This window comes from Copadichromis virginalis, linkage group LG18 (genome assembly GCF_057382275.1).
Source record: "Copadichromis virginalis isolate Kocher_CV1m ecotype Utaka linkage group LG18, C_Virginalis_male_GT1.1, whole genome shotgun sequence".
Classification (NCBI taxonomy): Eukaryota; Metazoa; Chordata; class Actinopteri; order Cichliformes; family Cichlidae; genus Copadichromis; species Copadichromis virginalis.
The window spans coordinates 22,372,288-22,394,701 of record NC_140635.1 but is presented as its reverse complement, the minus strand read 5'-3'; the positions used below and the strand labels follow the sequence as shown (position 1 = coordinate 22,394,701).

General features: G+C 37.6%; 5 protein-coding genes across 5 annotated transcripts; 1 reads left to right on the top strand and 4 right to left on the bottom strand.

The window, feature by feature from the left end:
- Nucleotides 1-1,005: 1,005 nt before the first annotated feature.
- On the bottom strand, nt 1,006-2,007 carry LOC146687817 (C-C motif chemokine 20-like). Its single transcript, XM_085439324.1, has 4 exons — nt 1,824-2,007; nt 1,628-1,736; nt 1,456-1,530; nt 1,006-1,367 (listed from the first exon to the last, which is right to left on the bottom strand). The coding sequence occupies exons 1-4, from the start codon at nt 1,888-1,890 to the stop codon at nt 1,319-1,321; spliced, it is 300 nt and encodes a 99-aa protein (XP_085295450.1). The 5' UTR covers nt 1,891-2,007; the 3' UTR covers nt 1,006-1,318.
- A 1,511-nt stretch (nt 2,008-3,518) lies between these two features.
- Nucleotides 3,519-6,696, bottom strand: LOC146687816 (uncharacterized). Its single transcript, XM_085439767.1, has 4 exons — nt 6,363-6,696; nt 5,154-5,204; nt 4,798-4,893; nt 3,519-4,295 (listed from the first exon to the last, which is right to left on the bottom strand). Exons 1-4 carry the CDS (start codon nt 6,375-6,377, stop codon nt 3,978-3,980), a joined length of 480 nt encoding a protein of 159 aa, XP_085295893.1. The 5' UTR covers nt 6,378-6,696; the 3' UTR covers nt 3,519-3,977.
- Nucleotides 6,697-11,295: 4,599 nt separating this feature from the next.
- LOC146687815 (C-C motif chemokine 20-like) lies at nt 11,296-11,944 on the bottom strand. The gene is made up of 4 exons (XM_085440399.1): nt 11,870-11,944; nt 11,637-11,745; nt 11,445-11,519; nt 11,296-11,356 (listed from the first exon to the last, which is right to left on the bottom strand). The coding sequence occupies exons 1-4, from the start codon at nt 11,934-11,936 to the stop codon at nt 11,296-11,298; spliced, it is 312 nt and encodes a 103-aa protein (XP_085296525.1). The 5' UTR covers nt 11,937-11,944.
- A 1,623-nt stretch (nt 11,945-13,567) lies between these two features.
- LOC146687814 (C-C motif chemokine 20-like) lies at nt 13,568-14,566 on the bottom strand. The gene is made up of 4 exons (XM_085438900.1): nt 14,405-14,566; nt 14,204-14,312; nt 14,035-14,109; nt 13,568-13,947 (listed from the first exon to the last, which is right to left on the bottom strand). The coding sequence occupies exons 1-4, from the start codon at nt 14,472-14,474 to the stop codon at nt 13,908-13,910; spliced, it is 294 nt and encodes a 97-aa protein (XP_085295026.1). The 5' UTR covers nt 14,475-14,566; the 3' UTR covers nt 13,568-13,907.
- A 5,875-nt stretch (nt 14,567-20,441) lies between these two features.
- ccl20a.4 (chemokine (C-C motif) ligand 20a, duplicate 4) lies at nt 20,442-21,327 on the top strand. Its single transcript, XM_085438200.1, has 4 exons — nt 20,442-20,628; nt 20,738-20,843; nt 20,944-21,024; nt 21,153-21,327. Exons 1-4 carry the CDS (start codon nt 20,562-20,564, stop codon nt 21,160-21,162), a joined length of 264 nt encoding a protein of 87 aa, XP_085294326.1. The 5' UTR covers nt 20,442-20,561; the 3' UTR covers nt 21,163-21,327.
- Nucleotides 21,328-22,414: the final 1,087 nt, after the last annotated feature.

The window sequence follows — 22,414 nt, the reverse complement described above, 5'->3', positions numbered from 1 at the left end:
TATCCACGTCACTGTGTTGTGTTAAGTGAGTAATTGTTAAAAAGTCAAACAGGATATCAGATGAAGCATGATTACCTTCTAAAAATGAATGTTATTCACATAATTTTGTGGTGCAATGTTAAATAATATTATTAAAGTGTAAAGCAACAATGTTAAAGTACTTGAGGGAGGAAATTTGCCCAAATTGAAACCGAGCTCCCTCGGCACACAGCTGCAGCAGCTTTCCTTTCTCCAAGTTTCATGAGTACATAATGTAGCTAGTCTGTGTTTTTAAATATAATGCAAAAGTGAAATGTACAGGAATGCAGCAAAGATGGTCACAGGAAGCTGAACCAGCCAAGCAGAGTGTGTAGGTGCAGCTCTGTCTGAGGACCTGGACTTCCCCTATTGTAGACTCCTCCCTGTTCTCTGGCAGCTCTGTGGTTCTGGCAGGGCCGCCGGAAAATTTCACCTGTCTTTGCCCGCAGGTAGGACTGTGGAAATGTCTCAGCAACTTCCTTGTTGGTTATCTGCCATTAATCAGGTGTTGTTGTCAAGGTCATGTGAATTAACATTTTCTGTTCGAAAGTACAGACAAGTTTTTTTTATGGTTTTTAAAGTTGAATGGGGTAAAGTTGAATGGCTTATATTGTTAAGCACTTTGTGCAGCATCAGCTGTTTGAAATGTGCTATATAAATAAATTTGACCTTGACCTTGACCTATTAACACTAAAGTGGACAGAAAACAGGCAGTTATGCATTTTGCAGCTCTTATTTAAGCCTTCTAAGCCTTCCACTTCATCATAGCTGATGAAATACCTGCTCTACTACATGCTTTACATAAGCAGCTCCCACAACTTCCTCCTTTGAGAAGTTTCGTCAGTTATTGTTTAGCTGTTTTCTAGGTTTCATGTTATGACACAAATGTCTAGAGCTGGAACTCTGGAAAGATTAAAGGAGGAATGCAGTGTCACGTGTTTAGTGTGAAAAAATTCAACAGCGCATACGTGCTAATAGTTTTAGACCCACAAGAGGTACTCATTTTATTTCAATGTATGTATAAAACCACAAAAACAATTGCATAAATTACTCTTATTTAACACAACAGTACATGCACAAAACCAAAATGTTACAATTACAAAGTATAAATTAATATTATAGACCTCTTAAAACTGAGCTAATATGTCCATTGTTTGACAACATCTTTCTTATTTACAGCAGGCTCCACATGATGGAGTTCACTGGACTATAAAACAGTTGCTGGATGCAAAGATCTCATAAAAAACTTGGTTTTCTGTAGCTGGCATCAGTGGTCTCTTTAAAAAGCTCCAATGATCTTCTATTTCTGCAGCTGTGAGCTGCGCTGGTGGATCTTCTGCGCTTTTTTCCTAAAATGATGATAGATGGAGTTACTTCTCTTGCTGTTTATTAGAAAATCAAAACATTTGCTCTTTATTCTGTTTCTAAAGATCTCACCTTATGCGATCAATAGCGTCAATCACCCACTTCAGAGCTGGATTGGCGCACGCTTTCCCCTTCTTTGTGTGGAAACTACATTAAAATAAAACGATATGTTGATATTTGCACACCCACAGTGAACACTAGTTTCTTTAAAGCAGTTTGTTAAAGTAATTGTAATGATGCTCACATGATGGCATTGATGGGACACATCTCTGTGACAGTCTGGACTGAGTACCCCTTGATGGCTGAATATGGTAATTTGCCTCTCATGTACCTTCGACAGCAGTCAGGATAAGCTGTGAAAGAAGGAAAGACAATTTGTGACTAAACAAGAAACAAATCATAGAAAGGCAAGAAAGGACAAGAAAGCAACTAATACGAACCTGCTGATGTGTTTGCAGTCAGACAAACAGTAAGTGCGATCACCACCACAGCTCGGATTGGCAGCATGTCTTCTTCGTTTGTGTTGGCAGCAGTGACTCTGATGATGAAACTGTCTCGCCTTTTCAGGTGGAGTCAGAGAGGTTGTGCTGGTAAAACTGTTAATCTCAGCAGCCTCATTTATACCTCAGCTCTAAGCGCATCAAGACACGTGACATCATCACAAAAAGTCCCAGCAGAGGCACAAGTAGGAGGGGCGTATGAATCCACATGGATCCACACAACGGCAGTGTTTGGAAACATTTGTTTTGATTATGGAAATTTATGGAACAACTTTTATTTAACACTTTTCCAGTCTTACAGTGTTTATGCACATACACACACCTGTCACAAAAAGGTAGTGTGATTACTTATTAACTGTGTAAAAACGTGTAACTTTTGGGAGGAATTGATTTCAAACCAGCTCAGTAGGAAGCAAGGAATTATAATTATGGGCAATTTAAAAGAAAAACATTGCATCATACATGTTAATTGTTGCATTAACACACCCTGACCGGACAAAGACTCCTGTAGAGGCAGCAGTGCAATGTGGGAAATTTTATAAGGCGTTGCTCCTTTTTGTGACTCTCAGCATTGACATCACAAAAGCGTCATTCTTAAATTAGGGAAATGTCACTGGTTTAAACATAGCTACAACCATTGATTTTTACTGGTCATAATCCAAAAGGCTGAGACAAAAATTCAATTATAAACCTGTCACTATTTTATTACCCAAGTGTGATATTTTATATATGGTATTTGTATTCAAATATCAGAATCAGAATCAGAATACTTTATTGATCCTTGGGGGAAATTATTTTTTGTTACAGTGCTCCATTTTAAACCAACATTAAGACAAGACAGACAATACACTAACTAAGAATAGTACAATATATACATATATATACATACATACATACATAAGTCACTCAAGGACATACATACAAGGACACATTAGTGTCTGTTTTAATAAAACAAACAATGTGGTGTAAGATGTATCAGTGTTTCGCATATTTGTTCATAAAAAGAACATCTTTGTTTCTCCTTTGTGGTGTTTCCATCTTTATCTTTTGTTAGGAAAAAGAAGAAGGAACACGCTTGGGTTGCTCAGCCTCTGCTAAATACAACTGGAGAGCAAACAGAAGTATAGCCGAACTGTTTCATTCAAAGACACTGGAAGTATAAACTATTACACTTCCCACTGTTGCATATGTATTTTATTTATTCCCACTTAGATGGGAATGTGATTTGTGAGCCTTAACTGCACTGTAAAACCTAATAAGTTCACAGAACTCAAAAATTGTTGTGTAACAGATTACACAACAATTTTTTAGTGATGTTTTTAAAAGTTTTAAGTTTAACTAAAATAAAAATTATAGTTGCAGTTGCCTTAAATTACCTCAATGTTAACTCATAAATGTTGATATTCCTCAACTTATAATTAGGGAGTAATAAACTCAAAATGTTTTACATATTGCAACTCATACAATGTGGGAAATAAACTCAAACTTTTTCATATTTTCTAACTTATAATATGGGAAATAACACTTAAAATCTTCAATTTTTTTTAAAATACTGTGGGAAATACACTTACAAATAATTCTAAACTGTTTACCCAGTAAATTATAATCAGCTAGAAAACATGAAAGTAACAACACTAACAATTTAACAACTTTTTATTAAACACAATGTGCTTTTAAAAAGGCACAAACAACAGAGCTCACTCATAAAAAAGTGCTTCATAAATAAAACAAGAGAAAAAGACTCCAAGGGTCTCCATCTCAATTCTAAAATTCAATAACATTTTCAGTATTAACAGCAATTGCAGCTATTAGAACATTGATGCATTTAACACTTACTGTACCTTGACAGCTGCAGCTCACTTTCTTTTTTAAAAATACATAAAAAAAACAGTACTGGTTTCCACTGCTGTACTTATAGGGAACAAACATCAAGGCAGTGCATTTACGTATTAGGCAACAGAACATTAAACATGAATAGTGAACTGAACAGTCATTCATCTTAAATGTGAGGTAGAAGAGGCAAATGATTAGGAAAAAAACAAACAAAAAAGCTTCCTCAATACTCAGCTTAACAAGTAGTCCATTCTGAGTGATTCACTCATTGAACAAATCATTCTTCAGCATCAGTAGACGCCCTTTCAGTGGTTTGTTGTCCTCAAGGCACATCACAACCTTCTGGATAAATGGGAATGTAAGCTCAAGTTTCTTTGGGTATTGTAGGTCTAATGCATAGATGTACCCAAAGAGCAGGAGAAATGACTCAGCCAGATTTGTGGGACCATTCACAAGTATTTCATCCTCAACGACAATGCAGATGCTTTCGGGACTGAAGAGGGCCGAATCAGTAGTGTCATCCGTGACAACTGTCAGCAGAGCCACAGGAGTGTCAGTGAGGTCTGGACCATCTGCTGACTGCAAAACAAAAATAATACAAGAATGAGTTCAGCCCCACAAGGACACAAATCATTATAATGGATTATAATGTCAACGATTTAATTTGATATTGCGATACATCATGATGCATTACAATAATCTTAATTTGGGTTTGGTTTCAAAACATATGTGTAAATAAATGTTTTCAATAATAAATATATGCCAAGATATTTGTTTTTGTTATTTACCAAACATTTCTCTGACCACAACATGGCACCTCCAAAAAAATAGAACACTTGAATTTTAAAAAGGGAGATAGTTTTTATCTGCAGATTTTTTTTGTATAATAATCTTTCAACTATTTTCATGTTTTCTGGTTTATGCGTAACAATCTTCTTGCAATCTTATTCAACAATAGTTGATATATGGGAGAAAACAAGTCAGATGAGGACTGTGTTGAACATCCTTCCTGATATACACCCTGGTTCTCCTTGAGTTCTGAGCGATGTCATATGGTTGATGCTGAGGCCAGTACACTTACATCACAAGTCCTGAATAACGTGGAGGCATCTTCACGCAGGTACACAGGAAGTGCACGAAGGACGAGGGCCCGTCTTGTATTTACATCATGCTGTTCCTAGATGAACACACAATATCTATTAGAATAGTATTTACACAAATGCAGAGTAAAAACAAAGTGTTGGATAGCCATGTTCTGATTGTCATTGTTATAGATCAGGGGTGTCCAAACTTTTTGTGTAACGGGCTAAACCTGTCAATCTAGAAGGGTAACCCAAAAAAAATCTAAAAATTTTGAATAATTCAAGGCAAAATTCTCTAGTTTCTTTGTATTTATTTTTTATTTAAATTGGGACACAAATTATAAAACTCACCCACTGACAACTGGTGAAATGTTGACTCTCTGTAGCGCTCTTTGCAGTCTGATATCTGTAAACAATATGTGCACAAAGACGACTTATTAATGTTCCAAAACATTTTTTGCACAGCACACACACACAAGTAGTCAGCTGATCTCATCTGATGCAGATCTGCTCCTTGATCAAGTGACATTTGTCCGGATTTTTGGCACGAGTGACATCGAATCAGCACCGCAGCTGGATGGCCCGATTTACATACCCAGCGCAGCTGATACTCACAACAATAATTTACTAAGATTATATGCACTCCTGTTATTAAGTCCAGTTCAGTCTGTTAATGTTAACCGTTTCAAACTAATGTTGATAGGTGTGTTGCTAAGCTTAATAACTTAAATAACAAACTTGAAATTTACCCGTCCTATTTTCCCTTTTATTGTTTTTTCTCTGTGCTGTAAATCTTCTGTCTAAGAAGAAATCTGAGGCTGCTGTTCTGAAAATAAGCTACCAAAGCTTTTTCTGAATGAATCAATAAAGATCCATTTATGGAAAGCTGTGATGAAAGCAGTTTTGTCTTTAATTATATTCAACAATATAACATATTCGACCACTTTTAAGTGATTTTGTGATCTTTAATACACTTTAATACACTAAAGTTAAGGTTTTTTACCTAATTTCTAGTAAGTAGCCCTCAGTGAAAAAAGTTTGGACACCCCAGCCTTACAGGTTAGGGAGTATTTGTGATCCGCACAGTCTGCATCAATGATTCTTTCTTAGCCTGGGAGCAGAACGCGGCTCTTTATTTTCATTTCATTTCAATTTATCTAGCAAAGATCGATAGGGTCTGGCTTAAAGGTGTCAAGGAGGCGCCTCAGTCTGGCTGGTTGAGCCTTGTCGAATTAGCGCGAACAATTTAGCTGAACTTCGTTCGTAGCACCGAGTTCGACCAGTGTATAATGTTAGGCTGAATCAGGCGATGCATTTTTCCGCAAGCCTTGACTTGTAGAGCTCGCTTAGTGGAATACCCCTCTAAACTGTTAAAAGGATTTCGAGATTATCTCACAACCACACATTTGAGACTACGAAAAAATACAAACGTGTCTAATTACCATCATGATAACACACTCATGTTGTTTATTATTGTTCGCTTCATGCTAGCACACACACACAGCTCAACAGCGTAAACTACTGACTGTGTAACACGGACACTTATTGAAATAAGTATACTCACAATACGCACGTACATTACCGGCGAATACGACAACCAGTGGAAAGTTTTAGTAGAAAGTTCAAATGCATGGAGCTAGAACTGCCACCGTCAACTTCCCGGGCAAGAATACAATGCATTATGGGAAATGTTGTCCCCCACGGAAAACCGCCAAAACGTTACATCATTCTAATTTGAAATAACATTACGTATTTGTCACATTAGAAAACTTCTAAAATTACAATTACTTGGATTCGAATTCATTTATAACAAACATTCACTGTGCACAAAGTACGAATATATTTCCAGTAAAAAATAAAAAAGAATGTTTATCGAAATTAAATTTAAACAAAACAAAAACACGTTAGACTTACCAAATTTAGGGCAGTTGATGAAAAAAAATAAGGTGGTGGTCGTGGTGGGTTGAAGTTGGGGACTCTTAATCCACACGGGCTGGCCAAAACTTCCCCGTATCAAGGTAAATTCAAGATGGCTGACTAAGCTTTCCTGAGGGAGCGACAAGACTCCACCCACCAGAACGTCACTAATATATGCTTCTTAAACTTTTTGAGCGTTCTAAAAAATTTAGCTAAAAAATATTGAGCCCTATTCAATTAAAGCTGCATAAAAGCCAACAGAGCTCAATACTTTATAGTTTGCTCAACTACAAAACGACATTTGAGTGTTATGAGCTTATTAGTTATGAGCTAGAACAACTGTTAGGGATTACAGTGTGTGTTTAATGTTAAATTAAACAGTTACATTGTGTGGGAGTATGTGCTTAAGTTTCCTTTCAGCATATTTTTGAGCATTCAGTACCTTTGAGGTTTTACTGAAGAATATTCTGGACTTGACATTGTATTTTTCGCTGTTTTGGATTGTTGCAAAAAAAAATGTACATTGATCAAGTAAAAGGATGTAACTCATCATTAGTAACTCATCAGTAACTCACCCCCGACCCAGAGTGGTAATTCCACCCTTTTCTGGCTGATGACTATGACCTCAGACTTGGAGGTGCTGATGAACCACATCATCTGCAAAAAGCAGATACGAGATTCTGAGAACAAAGTGGAAGCCTTTTGCCACTTGACTACTGCTATAAATTCTGTCCATAAAATTTATGATCAGAATCAGCCCTGATGGAGTCCAACACCCACCAGCAAACTTATTTGCCGGCTATGCAGACCAAGGTCTTGCAATAGAAGTATAAGGACTGATCGGCTCTTAGATGCCCCATACTCCCAGAGCAACTCCCACAGGACACTCTGTGGACACGGTCAAATGTGCTTTTGAGACTGAGATCACTACAATCACTCTAGATCTCTAATATTTATTCTATTCTTTATCATTGTATCATCATAAATACAAAAGATAATAAAAACTAAACTGAAACTAGCAAACCCACTCTGTCTGTGTGAGTGGGTTTGCTTCAGGCTTGTCTTTTCCTGTGTTATGACAGATTTTTCTTACCATTGTGTAATTAACTGTTATTTCATATCTGCTACAGGTAGATTTTCTGAATGAGCCTTGCTTTCAAGCAAGGAAAGAGTTTTCATTGGTGGAGATTTGATAGACCAGTGTCCATAAAATTTTATGCTTTTTCCACATCAATGATGTCATCCTGGGCTATGGAACATATGTGTTTTCTATGTGCAGCCAAAAAGAAGAAGAAGAAGAAGAAATAACTGCCTTATAGCAGCCGATTAAACAGAAAATACAAAAAGGTTTACATCGTAGTAATTCAAAATCTGGCACAACTAGGGGATTAAATATAAAATGAATGCCGGTATTGTAACCCACACGGGAACAAAAGTATAGATGCACGCCTATTAAATGTTTTGGTAGCCTACACCAGGGGTGTCCAACTCCAGGCCTCAAGAGCCGGTGTCCTGCAGGTTTCAGATGTGTCCTTGATCCAACACGGTAGATTTAAATGGCTAAATTACCTCCTCAACATGTCTTGAAGTTCTCCAGGGGCCTGGTAATGAACTAATCATTTGATTCTGGTGTGTTGACCCAGGGTGAGATCTAAAACCTGCAGGGCACCGGCCCTTGAGGCCTGGAGTTGGACACCAATGGCCTACACTTTTGATAGTAATCAAAAAATTTGTGGCAGAGTCAGTGCCAAGAAATTTCCAGCCAGAATGCCCGAAGCTCGTTAAAGGTGACCAAAAATGTCTGGTTAAGCTGCAGCTTACAGCAAGACTTATGCAAAGGCCATATTTTTGATCCTGCATTGATTAGAAAAAATCCAAAATAATTTCAAACTGGGGAACCCAAGTCTTGTTTTTTAAAGTTAACAAAAATGTGTGCTGTACAATCCTTCCAGTAGAATTCAAATTGTGACTGTAATACCTGTTAAATAGAGAATTAAGAGTAAAGGAGGAAGGATACATCATTCAAACAGCACAACACAAAATGCATTTATAAAGATTTTCTCTTACACGCGCGCTGATACTGCATTGTTTACACCAGCAAACCAAAAGAGTCGCTGGCTGCTGGCGGCAAAGCTCACACAGAAAACAACATGACCCACAACACGATAACCAATATGTGTGCAACAGGTTGTATAAAAATGTAAGCGCACGTGTCAGCTGACATTCTAGAAACTAAACGATCATCTACAATTATTCCAACTCACTTGTCTTCATGGTGGGACTGTTTAACCTTTAAGAAAACATCATATCATGTTAACTGTAAACACAGAGAAAAATTTGCAAAGTAGAAAGTAATTTACGCTGTCACAATAAAAAGTGTGGTTTAAAAAACCACAACGAAACCTCCACAGCGAAAACCCAGCAAAAAAAGCATTTCCTTCTGAATTATAATGGACTAAACTGCAGTAAAATACAGGAACTTTAAATGTGTACATGAGCTTATATTTGGGTATTTTTTTGAAAGAACTTTAAAAAGACACATGTTAGCACAAGGTTTTTAAGGTGTTGTTCCTCTTTGTGAATCTCAACATGCACTTAAAATGTAAGATACCTAAAAATAACTAATACAGTGTGTGACATTTAGAAGCATATGGGGATAAGTGTTTGAAGAGGATCAGGTATTTCACCGAAGACCTTCGTGCTCTTGCTGAATGTGGGCGCTACACGTGGGTTGCTTTGAGGTTATACGAAGGTTTTAGGTCAAAGGGGCTTATTTTATACCGAAGACCGATGCAACAAAGGAAAAGCTGTGCATTTGAACCACTGAAATAGGTCACGATCCACGGACTATAAATGCAATTGCTTACTATAAACTTTCCACCAAAACCATCTCATGTCTTGGTTACATATTTCTCATTTCTGGTTATTACACATAAACTACCACAAGTGGCAAGCGGCTCTAGCTTGATACAGAAGAGGAAGTCCACACAAGTGTATTAGGTGTTGACTGACAAAAGACAAAGACAGAAAAGTCAGTAAATCAGTGCATTTCTGCGTGAGTGAGCAAAGAGTCTGTATCCATCAGGTCAGGCGTCTACCCATTATAACAGCCAAGGCTGTCATGGTCCTCCCGTGCATCGCTGCCATTCTCTCTCTCCTTCTTTATCACTATGAGTGTGTGGATGTGTTTGTGCGTGTGTGCCTAACCATGCTTTGTCTTGCAAGGGTTTGATCCTTCCAGAATTCCCACCTTCCACTCGGGGACACCTGACACAATCAAGCTCACCTGTTTGTCATGTGCTGATCAACCTGCCACTACTTATACTGGGAGAGATCCTTTAGTCTGCGTCTGAGTGTTGAATTAACCATGTTATTGAAACCTGCTCCAGTCTGCAACTCTGCCGCTTGTGTTCCTCTACGATTATTCACCTGTCCCTCTCTTCTGTGGAGAAGTTATCCTGCTGAGAGAAATCTGTGCGAGAGCGAGGGGTGGAGAAAAATTTGTTCCTCTTCACGTGCGATTGGAGCTCAGACCTCATTAATGGATTTTCCTCTACAAAGGACCTTGTAAATCGAGACTGTATGATTCGCGTTCATGAGCACTGCAAATAAACTCATTCAATTATGACAAAGTAACGTGATGGTTACACAAAGTAACACATTATTTGAGTTTGCTTTCATAGGTTATTAACATGGAGAGAAAACAGGGAGTTATGCATTCTGCAGCCCGGATTCCTGGTTATTGCATAGAAACTATCTCAGGTGTGTTTTTAAAAGACAGCAATTGACAGAATATTTACACAGTTACCTTCAAACACATGCTGGGGATGTAAGGTAAGTTTAATTTCATCGTCATAATATAATAAAACTTTTCTAATATATTAAAGCATCAACCAGTATTACCTTATTATTATGAGGTTACTACCACTTTAAATTTAGTATATAAAAATGTACATGCATAGTTATCACTATTTGATTCCTAGCAGTTATATAGTCTTATTAATATATTACACTATATATTATAATATTTCTGATTTGCATTGCTTCACAGACATTATTACATCCAGTTTATGACCCCATATAACCCAATTAAATAAACTGCAATTTAATGTTATGCAGTTCAAACCATTATTGCTGTATTACTTAATTATTACATGAATGTTACTTTAATAATTAAGTGGTAGCTAATGACACCATGTCAACAGAAATACCGGTTCCTTCTTCAGCTCCCATGACTTCCTCCTGCTCATGTCACAGGACTCTCACCTGTCATTGTTTAACTATTAGCAGCACAGAACTTCCAAAGCTGGATGTTTTCACCACAGAAAACAACAGCACACAAGCAGATCGGGCACATGTGCTCGTTTTATTTCAGCATTTATATGAAACTATAAAATCCTATCTTACATTTACAAAGAATATAAAATTAAAATATTACACAAGCTTTTAAAACTGAGCTGATATTGCTGTTGTTTAACAACATATTTGTCATTTGCAGCAGGTTCCACGAGACGGACGTCAGTGGAAGATAAAAGAGTGAAGTGTTTCTTTAGCTGGCATCCACCGTGCGCGTAAAAAGCTCAGATGGTCTTCTTTTTCCGCCCCTGTGAGCTGTGCTGGTGGATTTTCAGTGCTTTATTCCTAAAACGATGATAGACGGAGTTACTTCTCTTGCTGTTTATTAGAAAATCAGAACACTTGCTCTTTATTCTGCTTCAAAAAATCTCACCTTATATGATCGACAGCGTCAATCACCCACTTCAGAGCTGGATTGGCGCATGCTTTCCCCTTCTTTGTGTGGAAACTACATTAAAATAAAGCAATATGTAAATATTTTTACACCCACAGTAAACACTAATTTCGTCTCAAGTATTTTTTGATCTTTAAAGCAGTTTGTTAAAATAATTTTAAAGATGCTCACATGATGGCATTGATGGGACACATCTCTGTGTCAGTCTGGACTGAGTACCCCTTGATAATGGAGTCCTGTACCCTGCCTATCATGTACCTTCGACAGCAGTGACGATAAGCTGGGAAGAGTAAAATATAATATCTGTATCTGCCAGATCCCAGTAGTGGCAATGCTGATGTGTAAGCGTATGTGATTAAGGGAGAAAAGACAAAGAAACAAAAGAAACAAAGACAAGTACATACCAGCAAATGTGCTTGCAGGCAGACAAACAGTAAGTGCGATCACCACCACAGCTTTAATTGGCAGCATGTCTTCTGTGTTTGTGGTGGCAGCAGTGATGATGAAACTATCTCACTGTATCTGGTGGCTCTTCAGGTTGAGTCAGTGAGGCTGTGCTGGTAATGTGCTGATCAAGCAGCTTCATAAATACTTCAGCTCAGCCCAGAGCAGAAGAAGCTACATCATGAAAAAATCCTGCCACTTTCCCCAGTGAAACAAAGAGGAACTGCTTGGATCATTGTTGGATCAAAACAATGGTAGCGTTTGCAATCATTGGTATGATTATGGAATGACAGCATTGTTCAAATTTTACAGTAAAGTTCAGAAAATCTCCTGTGTAACTGTTTTTAACTGTTTTTCTATTTCTGTGTTCTGTATATCATCATATTGGTGTGTTTGTACTGTACAGCACTGATGTTATTATGTTTGAGCAATTCAGTTTAAGTGAATAGTCCATTTTTTTCAAGGCTATTTCTACTCAACGTTCATCCTATGAAGCGTTCCTCATGTTCTAAAAGATCAAATCCAGAGTACTTGTTGGTCTGACCCGAGTCAAACTTAAGTTGGCATAAAAAAATCCTCTGTTTATGGCCTCTCTCGACATAAACAGATGTGTCCAAATTTTAATTATGGCTTCAAAACACGCCATGTTTCTGTGATAACAGGCCATCAGGAGACATAAAATGATAAAAAGAATGTGGGATTATAGATGTGAGCAGATTCTTCAGTGGAGAGAAAAGCAAAGCGGAGAAAATGAGAGATACCGATTTAATTGTACCGCTTCCTCTGACTGATAGGGGACTGCGGCAGGTGTTTTTAACGGGTCTTTTTGTTTTGATCTGTGATACTAACGACATTAACGGTGTCTGCTTTCGACTCAGTCTGCTCTTTTACTTGTTGGATGAATGTGTAAAACGCTTGACTATGGCATCATAAGACTTTAAAAAATACAGAAATAACAGAAATAACATTGTCTGCATATCAATAAGAGAGAGTTTGGGGTTTTGTTTGTTTGGGGATTTTTTGGCACTTTGTTTCCATTTTTTGAGACTGTGTGACTGTCAGTCCATGTATTTCTTATTATATCTATCTTATTTTATCATGATAAATAGAGAGCATAATAAAATATATCATCTGTAATATGCCCTTATCTCATATCTGCTACATGTAGATTGCTTTTTTCTGAGTGAACCTTGCTTCCAAGCAAGGAAAGTTTGTTTTTTTTATTTGGCGGAGACGTGATGGATGAATGCCCATCGAATTCTGTGCTTTTATATCGACTTAGACTATGGGAAATTTGTGTAAATTACTTTAAAAATGTCCATTTGTGGTGCCGTGTGGCCAAAAAAATGTGGATGCCTTGTTTAAACATTTAAATCACCGCATTTACAATAAGTTAGAATTCTGCATTCTCAGTTTGTGATAATGTAATTAGAATATGATGAGAAATACTTTCTTTATCACAAAAGTTGGGAAGCTACTGTGTTACAGCAGCTGATTAAATAGAAAAAATACAAAAAAGTGATGCAATCAAAGTGTGATGGAAAAAGGAGATTGAATAAATATATATACATATAGTCAAAGTTAAAATTATTTCTGGTGTACACAGCCTAACGATAAAAAATTAAACAGCACACAAGAACAAGTTGTTTTAGACTTGGAACAGGTACTCATTTTATTTGAATGATTAGATGAAACTACAAAACCATTAATAAAACAAATGACTCTTTTTATAAATTATTTTATAAACATATAAAAGCAAAAAATAAGATTTACAAAGACGATAAAGACATAACATGATACAAGCTCTTACAACTGAGCTGAGATATGCATTGCTGAACACCACATTCGCCATTTACAGCAGGCTCTTCAAGCTGGAGTTAACTGGATTTAAAAACAGTGATGCATTGCTGGTTGCTGGCTGCAGGCTGCAGAGCTCACATAGAAAACAGTCTGCTGTAGCTGGCATCCTTAAAAAGCTCAGACGATCCTCTATTTCTGCTACAGTGAGTTGTTCTGGTGGATCTTCTGCGCTTTATTCCTAAAATGATGATAGATGGAGTTACTTCTCTTGCTGTTTGTTTCAAATCAGAACATTTGTTCATTATTTTCTTTCTAAAAATCTCACCTTAAACGATCAACAGCGTCCATCACCCACTTCAGAGCTGGATTGGCGCATGCTTTCCCCTTCTTTGTGTGGAAACTGCATTAAAACAAAGCAATATGTAAATATTTATACACCCACGGTAATCATTGAAGCTGTCTTTAACCTTTAAAATGATTTTAGTGACGCTCACATGATGGCATCAATGGGACACATCTCCTTAATAGTCTGGACTGAGTACCCCTTAATTTCAAGATCTCGTAATCGGCCTGTCATATATCTTCGACAGCAGTAACGATAGCCTGTGAAAAAGGAAAGAAAATATATAATAATAAATAATAGTAATAAATAATTAAAATTAAAGATGAAAAACAGAAAGGCAGCAAGTACATACCGTCAGAACTGTTCGCAGTCAGACAAATAGTGAGTGCGATCACCATCGCCATGGCTTTGATTGTCACCATGTCTTTGTTTCAGTTGACAACAGTGATTCTGATGATAAAGTTGTCTCGCCTATCTTCAAGTGGAGTGAAAGGGGGTGCACTGTTGAGGAGCTTCATTTATACCTCAGCTCTGACCACATCAGTGGTGCTAGACTGTCACGAAAACCCCCCTAATTTTTTTTATTTATAGAACCCAAAATTCTGTCCAACCAAGAGTGGAAACGTTTAAATGGTAAAACCTTACATAAAACCACTACAAGGAAAAAAAAAACCCTTCTAATTAAAAAGTACTTTCTATAAAATAAGCGATCAATTAAACTTGTTACAACTTTGCTTGTATTTAGGGTAGGGCACAATAATTATGCATCATATTATATATTGTATTTATACAAAGAAATTTGTAAAGTACAAAATTATTAAAACTGTCACGTAAAAAAGAGTGTGGTTAAAAAGTATTGCTCGCTGAACTGAATTGAAATAAAAGCAAAATACAGAAGCTTTTTGAAAAAGCTCTTTATATTATTCAGTGCTCATTGTGTCATATGTTGGCCAAATATAAACTAGAAGTTGTAATTATAGGAAAACTGAAAAGAGACATATTAGGTCACACATGTTAGACATGTGACCAGTGTGACCTGCATCAACACACCCTGATAAGACAGAGCCAGCCGTGCAACATGGGACGTTTTATAAAGCGTCATTCCTCTTTGTGACTCTTGACATAAACTTAAAAGAGACATAAAAATAATTATATATATATATTTATAGATAGATATAAAGTATGTGACATTTAGATACAAGTGGAGATAAGAGTTTAAAGAGGATGAAAGCTTCACTGAAGACCTCCGTGCTCTGACTTCACGTGGGCCGCTACAAGTGGGTTGCTTTGAGGTTGGATGTTCTTTTCTAGGTCAGAGGAACTTATTTTATACCCAAGACCCATGCAACAACGGTAAAGCTTTGCATCTGGAGCACTGAAATAGGTCATGATGCACTTATTGTAAGTGTAATTGCTTATCATGAAGTTTCCAACAAAACCACATCACCGAGTTCCTGCAGTTCGCAATCTCATAGTGAAACATCATTGAAAACTATATATCTATCTTTCTAATGCTTTTACTTTACTTATAATATTCTCAATAATGATATCGTTAGATAAGATATATTCATCACCCCCAAAAGAGGAGATTACTGCGTTACTTACAGAAGCCAAAACATTAAAAATAATATTATTAAAATTCAATAAAATAAATGTGATATCACAATAGAAAATGGATGGGGAAACTGAAATAAAAATCAATAAAACAAACTCATTTAAACAGAAAATACAGAAAAGTAAATATATTTTTGATTTTTCAAGACCATCTTAATTCAACAAAATTCGGTGAGAGAGTTTGCTGTCAGTGTAAATGTCCCTCCTGTTCCCCAGATGAAAGAGTCCCTCGAATAAGATAAGATGAGCTGAGATGAGACAACATAAGATAAGAAGAGATGAGACTGAGATGAGAAGAGATAACATAACATAACATTACATAAGATGAGATGAGATAAGATAAACTGTTTAATTAAACAGAAAATACAGAAATGTGACAGCCATACAGAATTATACAGAATGGGACTTTGCTTTATTATTAAACTGTACAGCTAGCACTGTATCTTGTTGAATCCATTCCATGACAAATTAACGCACTTCTGAATGCAAAAGTGGATCCAAACCGGTACTACAAAAGAGAACAGTGCGATGTCTGTCACAGCAGGAGATGATCAAGTGTAACTAATGACATTGTTTGCTTTCTAACCATATTCGAGTAAGACATGGCAATACATCAACAGTAAAGACTTTGAAATTAGAAAACAAGCACTGAGAACTTTCAGTGAAGGTCAACAGCTAAGATGAAAACAGCTTGCGGTTATACTTACAGATAGAAGCCCATGTCTTGTGCACATGGGCTTCTGATGTTATCTGTCTAGCAGTAACATCAACAGGATGTTTAGTACATCATGCTCCATCTTGTCGATTAGATTTAACTTATTTACAGTGATGACCTAGCTGGATATTGTACAGTAGACTAGCAAAATTACTTTAGAAATATTATGACAGAACATCTTCTAAAATTTGCAGCATTATTATTATTTATTTTTTTTTTTTTGGGGGGGGGGGGGGGGGGGTTGTATTGCATTGTTACATTACAAAGCCAACCGAATCACATCCTCTGCAAAAAAAAAAAAAAAAATTGAGATCAGGAATGATCTTCGGCCTCTTCAACAGTTGCATAGGGAGTGAATGGTTTGTAGCAAAGGGCCACACACCACATACCACCGAAGCACACACAAACCGAACCACATGTAGTCTGGTTGGGCAAAACTCCCACGCACCTTCAAATATCTTTGGTAGGATAAAGAGTTGGTCCACTGTTGCACGACCAGGACGAAACCTGCATTGTTCCTCCTGTATCTGAAGTTCAACCACAGAGTCACTTTCTTTTTCAGTACCCTGGCATAGACCTTCCCAGGGAAACCGTGGAGTGTGACCCCTCTGTATTTTGAGCATACCTTCTAGTCCCCCTTCTTAAAGATGAGAACCAATCCAGTCTGCCAATCCAGAGGCACCGCCCCAGATCTCTATGCGATGTTGCAGAGGTGTATCAACTAACGGCCCTACAGTATCCAGAGCCTTCAGGAACTCAAGGCAAACCATGTCCACCCCAAGGGTCCTGCTACCAAAGAGATGTCTAACTGCCTCAGTGACCTCGCCAAACTCCAAGAAAATGGGGATGGAGGAGGGGACTTTTGTACCATGCAGTAGTGGAGTACAACATACAGTTCTGGCTACGTGATTAAATGTTTTAACACAAGTTGAATAACAAACATACAGGGCTGGACTGGGACAAAAAATCGACCCGGGCATTTTGACTAGAGACCGGCCCACCAGGTATTATAGGAAAAACCATAAAGCCTTTGAATGAAAACAAACGCTGTTGTCACAGTGATGTACAGTGTCTTGTTGGTATATATGCATCAGTCTAATAAACTTAAACCTACACCATCCTCCCTATTCTGGTATTCTAAACAGTACCCGAAAGTAGACTGCTTGGTGTTAACCTCCTGAACTGTCTACAACACATGGTGAAAACCTGAAATTAAGACAGAGAAGACTAGAGGTGAGACATGATCATTACTGATTACTGATGACAGATTTAGATATATTTTCATAAACCATTCATTTGCCACATCAATAAACAGCATGGCAGGGCAAAATATTTTTTCTAACATGGCAACCTTTAAAAAGTGAAAGGAGATAAAAAGACAGGTGAGAAAGAATAAAACTTAATTGACTTTTTGATGGCATTTTACACACAGTACTGATACAGTATCTAGAAAATGTGGGAAAATACTGGCATCATATACAGTACTTAGCTACTTCTGAAGAAATTATGATGGGACCCTAAAAAAAATGCTATGTACAATAATGGATTTCTATACATTTTACATCAGATGAAAACGTTTGTTGTAAGATTCAGATAATTATTTGGTAAAAGCGAGACATTTTAAATGAGAAAAAGAAAGAAAAGTATTTCCTTGTGCACACCTCTCCCTGTTAATGCCCTACCTGGGCCCCAGGCAAAACTTTGCTAGATCCACCCCTGTACAGTTACCAGTTGTCAGCTACATAAAAAGATGATACAGCCATCATTGGATGCGTATCAGACGGGAATGATCAGGAATACAGGGGGGTCATCAGTGACTTTGTTGGCTGGTGTGAGACCAATGTACTCCAAATCAACGCCAGCATGACAAAGGAGATGATCATAGACTTCAGGAGGAAGTCACCCCCTACAACACCGGTGAACATCCAAGGGAAAGACATTGAGATAGTGGACTCTTATAAGTACCTGGGTGTTCACCTCAACAATAAACTGGACTGGACTACAAATACAGACGTCCTGTATAAGAAGGGCCAGAGTCGACTCCACCTGCTGAGGAGACTGAGGTCCTTCGGAGTCTGCAGGACTCTGTTAGGGACATTCTATGACACTGTGGTAGCATCTGCCCTTTTCTATGCAGTGGCCTGCTGGGGGAGTGGATGCACGGACAGGGACAGGAGCAGGATTGACAAACTGGTGCGGAGGTCTAGCTCCGTGCTGGGATGTCCCCTGGAGTCTGTGGAGGTGGTTGGTGAGGGGAAGATGTTAGTAAAGCTGACATCCATCATGAACAACCCACATCACCCATTGCATGAGTATGTGAGGAGGAGCGCTTTCGCAGATCATTCATCCCAACAGCAGTTAGACTCTATAACTCCTCAATCACGATGTCATAAGTCACAGGACACTGTGAACATCCACGGTCACCACTTCATGCATAATGGACCTTCCATGTGTATGGACATGTGCAGGTATATATGTATGTATATGTATACATATGTATATTTAGTGTGTACATATGTGTGTGTACATGTCTACAAATAGGGATAGTAGTGGTACAATAGCTACATCAAGCTATATAGTTTATGTCTTCCATATTTCCAACCATATCCATAATCACATACTGTGTGTGCTACCATTGTATATAGTGTATTATCTTACTTTTTTTCATCGATTGTACTTATTTGTATTTTTGTATTTCCTTCTGATATCTGTACCTGAGCTGAGGTGACTCAAAAATTTCCCCGTTGTGGGATCAATAAAGTCTTATCTTATCTTAGAAAAGGATCCTGGTGTTATTTGTCTCTCAGAAACAGTTCATAACTTCCCTTCAACTCATTCATGTCACCTAAAAGGTAAACCTGTTTCTCCATCACCTGTTCAGCTCTGATGATTCAGTAAGGACATCTCCTGGTTTCACCTTCATGTTTCCCTCTCACCAGATAACCAAACCGATATCATGACCAGCTTTTACAGGTGTGGCTCCAGCAAACATCAGCTGATACTAGAAATTAATATTAAATAAATTCTAACAACAGCTGATCAAGCTTAAACGTGCTGCTGTTGTTTAGCGTCTGCCGGTTTCCTCTTTCTGGCGCAAAGTGGGCGATAAACAAACAAGAGAGAAAAGCCGATCAGCTGATCATTGATCAGTTTCATGATTGAAGTAGAAACAGGAGAGAGAGGGGGGAGAATGAGAGAAGAAGATGCAGCTGTGCAGCAAAGACACAGAATAAATCCAGCTTTGTGTCTTTTTCATTGTAGCTGAAGTCCGGGACAAATTGTGCTCCTTTTCAGCTCAACACCAAACACATAATATTTTCTCTGAATACGAGAGGATTCCGTTTTTTACGGGACGTTTGATAACTCTAATAACTAACCTTTATAAATAAAATAAGATAAAACAAGTTCAACATCATTAACATCACAGCACCCGCCCAGCTGTATATAAACTCAGCCATGCTAGCTAGTAGGCAGTACTACTTATTGTAACTGACTGTAAAAAGTCAGCATAACGAAAATAAACTCCACCTAAACTTGGTTTATATCTGAGCCAGATAGACTGCAGGTCATAACTTCTTACCTGAAGATCAGTTCACCGCCTCGGGTCTCTGCTCCTCCTGCCTTTCCCTCATCCACCTGCCAGTGTGTTGCACCTGCTGACCTCCACCACTTGCTAATGTTACTGAATCTGTGGAAGCTCCGCAATAGCCACCACCAAACAACTGAGTTATTTTTACACATCTCCCAGCATCTGGCCAATCCACCACCTTTCATTGTTTATACCGTTACGGAAAAAAACGAAAAACAAAACAAAACAAACCATTGGCCCATAAAAATGAAAAATCACCAGTCCAGCTATGCAAACATATGCTAATTATTATTACATAGCAACTTTTAAAAGATGTTACATGTTCATATTATTATTTTTAAACTCTTACTATCATGAAAGTAAACAATTTTGCATAATGTACACAGAGGAGGGGGTTTCGGTGGTTGAAAAAAAGACGAGTCACATTTCCCGTTTGACTCAGACAGGGTTTTCCACCTCCCTGACCTCTCGTGGGACATTTCCATCTCACACAGTATTTAAACTTCTCTGCCACAGCCGGTTACAATCATTTCATCACTGACTCCCTGGGAATCCTGATCAGAAAACTGATTCACTGCTGATTTACTGAGGATGGCAAAGTTCGCCGTGCGTGTCTCCGTACTGCTGGTGTTGCTGCTGGTGGCACTGGATGAAAGCAGTGAGTATGGCTTCAGCGATTATTCACTGAGACGTTATTATAATGTTTTTTGTCATATTGTCATGTAAAATGCTGTTTTCACTGAAATGTCTCATTCTTTCCTTCAAAGGTTCCAATAAATATTGCTGCACACGGTACCAGCAAAACCCTGTCTCAGTAAAAAGGCTGAAAAGCTACACAGTCCAAGATGACAACTGCAAACTCAAGGCAATAATGTAAGTGGGGAAAATATCGTAACTGCATCTAAAACACATAATCCACACTGACTGCCAGCTCTGCTGTGATACTAATGTCTGAACTTTTTTTAAACATCAGTTTCAAGACTGTGAAAAACAGACATATCTGTGCCAATCCTGAAGACGAGTGGGTGAAAATTGCTATTCAGTTACTGCCACGGTAAGATCAATTCCTTACCCTATCAGTAGCTATCAAACACAAGAAGAAGAAAAAAAAAACCTGTTTCAAGATTATTCTTGTGTTTCTGATTTCTAATCCTTTCCTTTTTTTTTTTTCTTTTTAAACAGAAAACACTGAGGACAACATTCACGGAGCTCACTTGAGTGCATCAGTTTACAGACTAGTTCTGTAAAAGTTAAATAGTATTGTATTTTATATTTTATGTTGTTTTTTATATTGTTTATACTTCATTTGTATAACATGATTCAAAGCTAATAAATACAGTATATTTTTTAAAAAATATATCAATAATTGCATCCGTTGCTTTTTATTGACCTCATGAAAAAACATCACTATTCTGCATCACTATTTAGCAGTAAAGCTGACTGACACAGCATGAGTGCGCGTTTACAGAAAAGAAAAGAAATCCATTTTACAAACAGAAGGGAGTATCAGAAAACAGTAAAAGGTTAAAAGTGAGAAACTAACTTTTTAAAAAAGCACTTGAGTACAGTAATGGAGTAAACATAAACAAGAATTTCAATTTATGAGATAGAAGTAAGACAGAGACTTAAAAGAATAAAAATGTGGAAGTAGGACGATACTAAAAGCAACAATAGATATAAATACAGCAAAAACTAATTACAAGAGACACAATAAAGATGCATAATACAACCAAAGTGTAAAGTACAAAAGGACCGCATTTCAAACAAATGTTAAAGAAAGCCAAAGGTTTGGTCACAAAGGGGTGCAGGATGACTAGTATAGACAAAAATGATGCCAGATGTCCTCATGAACTGTGTATGAAGGTAAAACAAAAATGTAAAATGACTAATGAGTGACGTGAGACAGACAGACAACCACAAGTAGGTGTCTTCCTCCTTCCTAGGAGTGTGGCACATCCTGCATGCCCACAGCCAGGCACTCAAACTAAAAAAAGAAATGAAGAAATTTATTACAGCACCCACACAGTCCACACACTGCAGATCCCCGTCAGATTAAAAAAAAGGCAAATTCATAACCTACAGATTTCTACAAAATCATCAATTTACACAGAGAAGGTGGTATTCTGCATTTACTACTTCTACATTTACAGTGAGGGAAATAATTATTTGGGCTCCTGCTGATTTTATAAGTTTGAGCACTTACAGAAAACGAACAGTGTAATTTTAATGGTAGTTTCAGTTTAACAGAGTGCGACAGAATATCAACCAAAAATCGAAAAACAACCAAACAAATAAAAGTTATAAAAATATTTGCTGCTGAGTCAAAGAAGTATTTGATCCCTAAGCAAAACACAATTTAGTATTTGGTGGAGAAACCCTTGTTGGCAAGACGTTTCTCTCGTAGTCAGTCACCAGGTTTGCACACATCTCAGGAGGGATTTTGG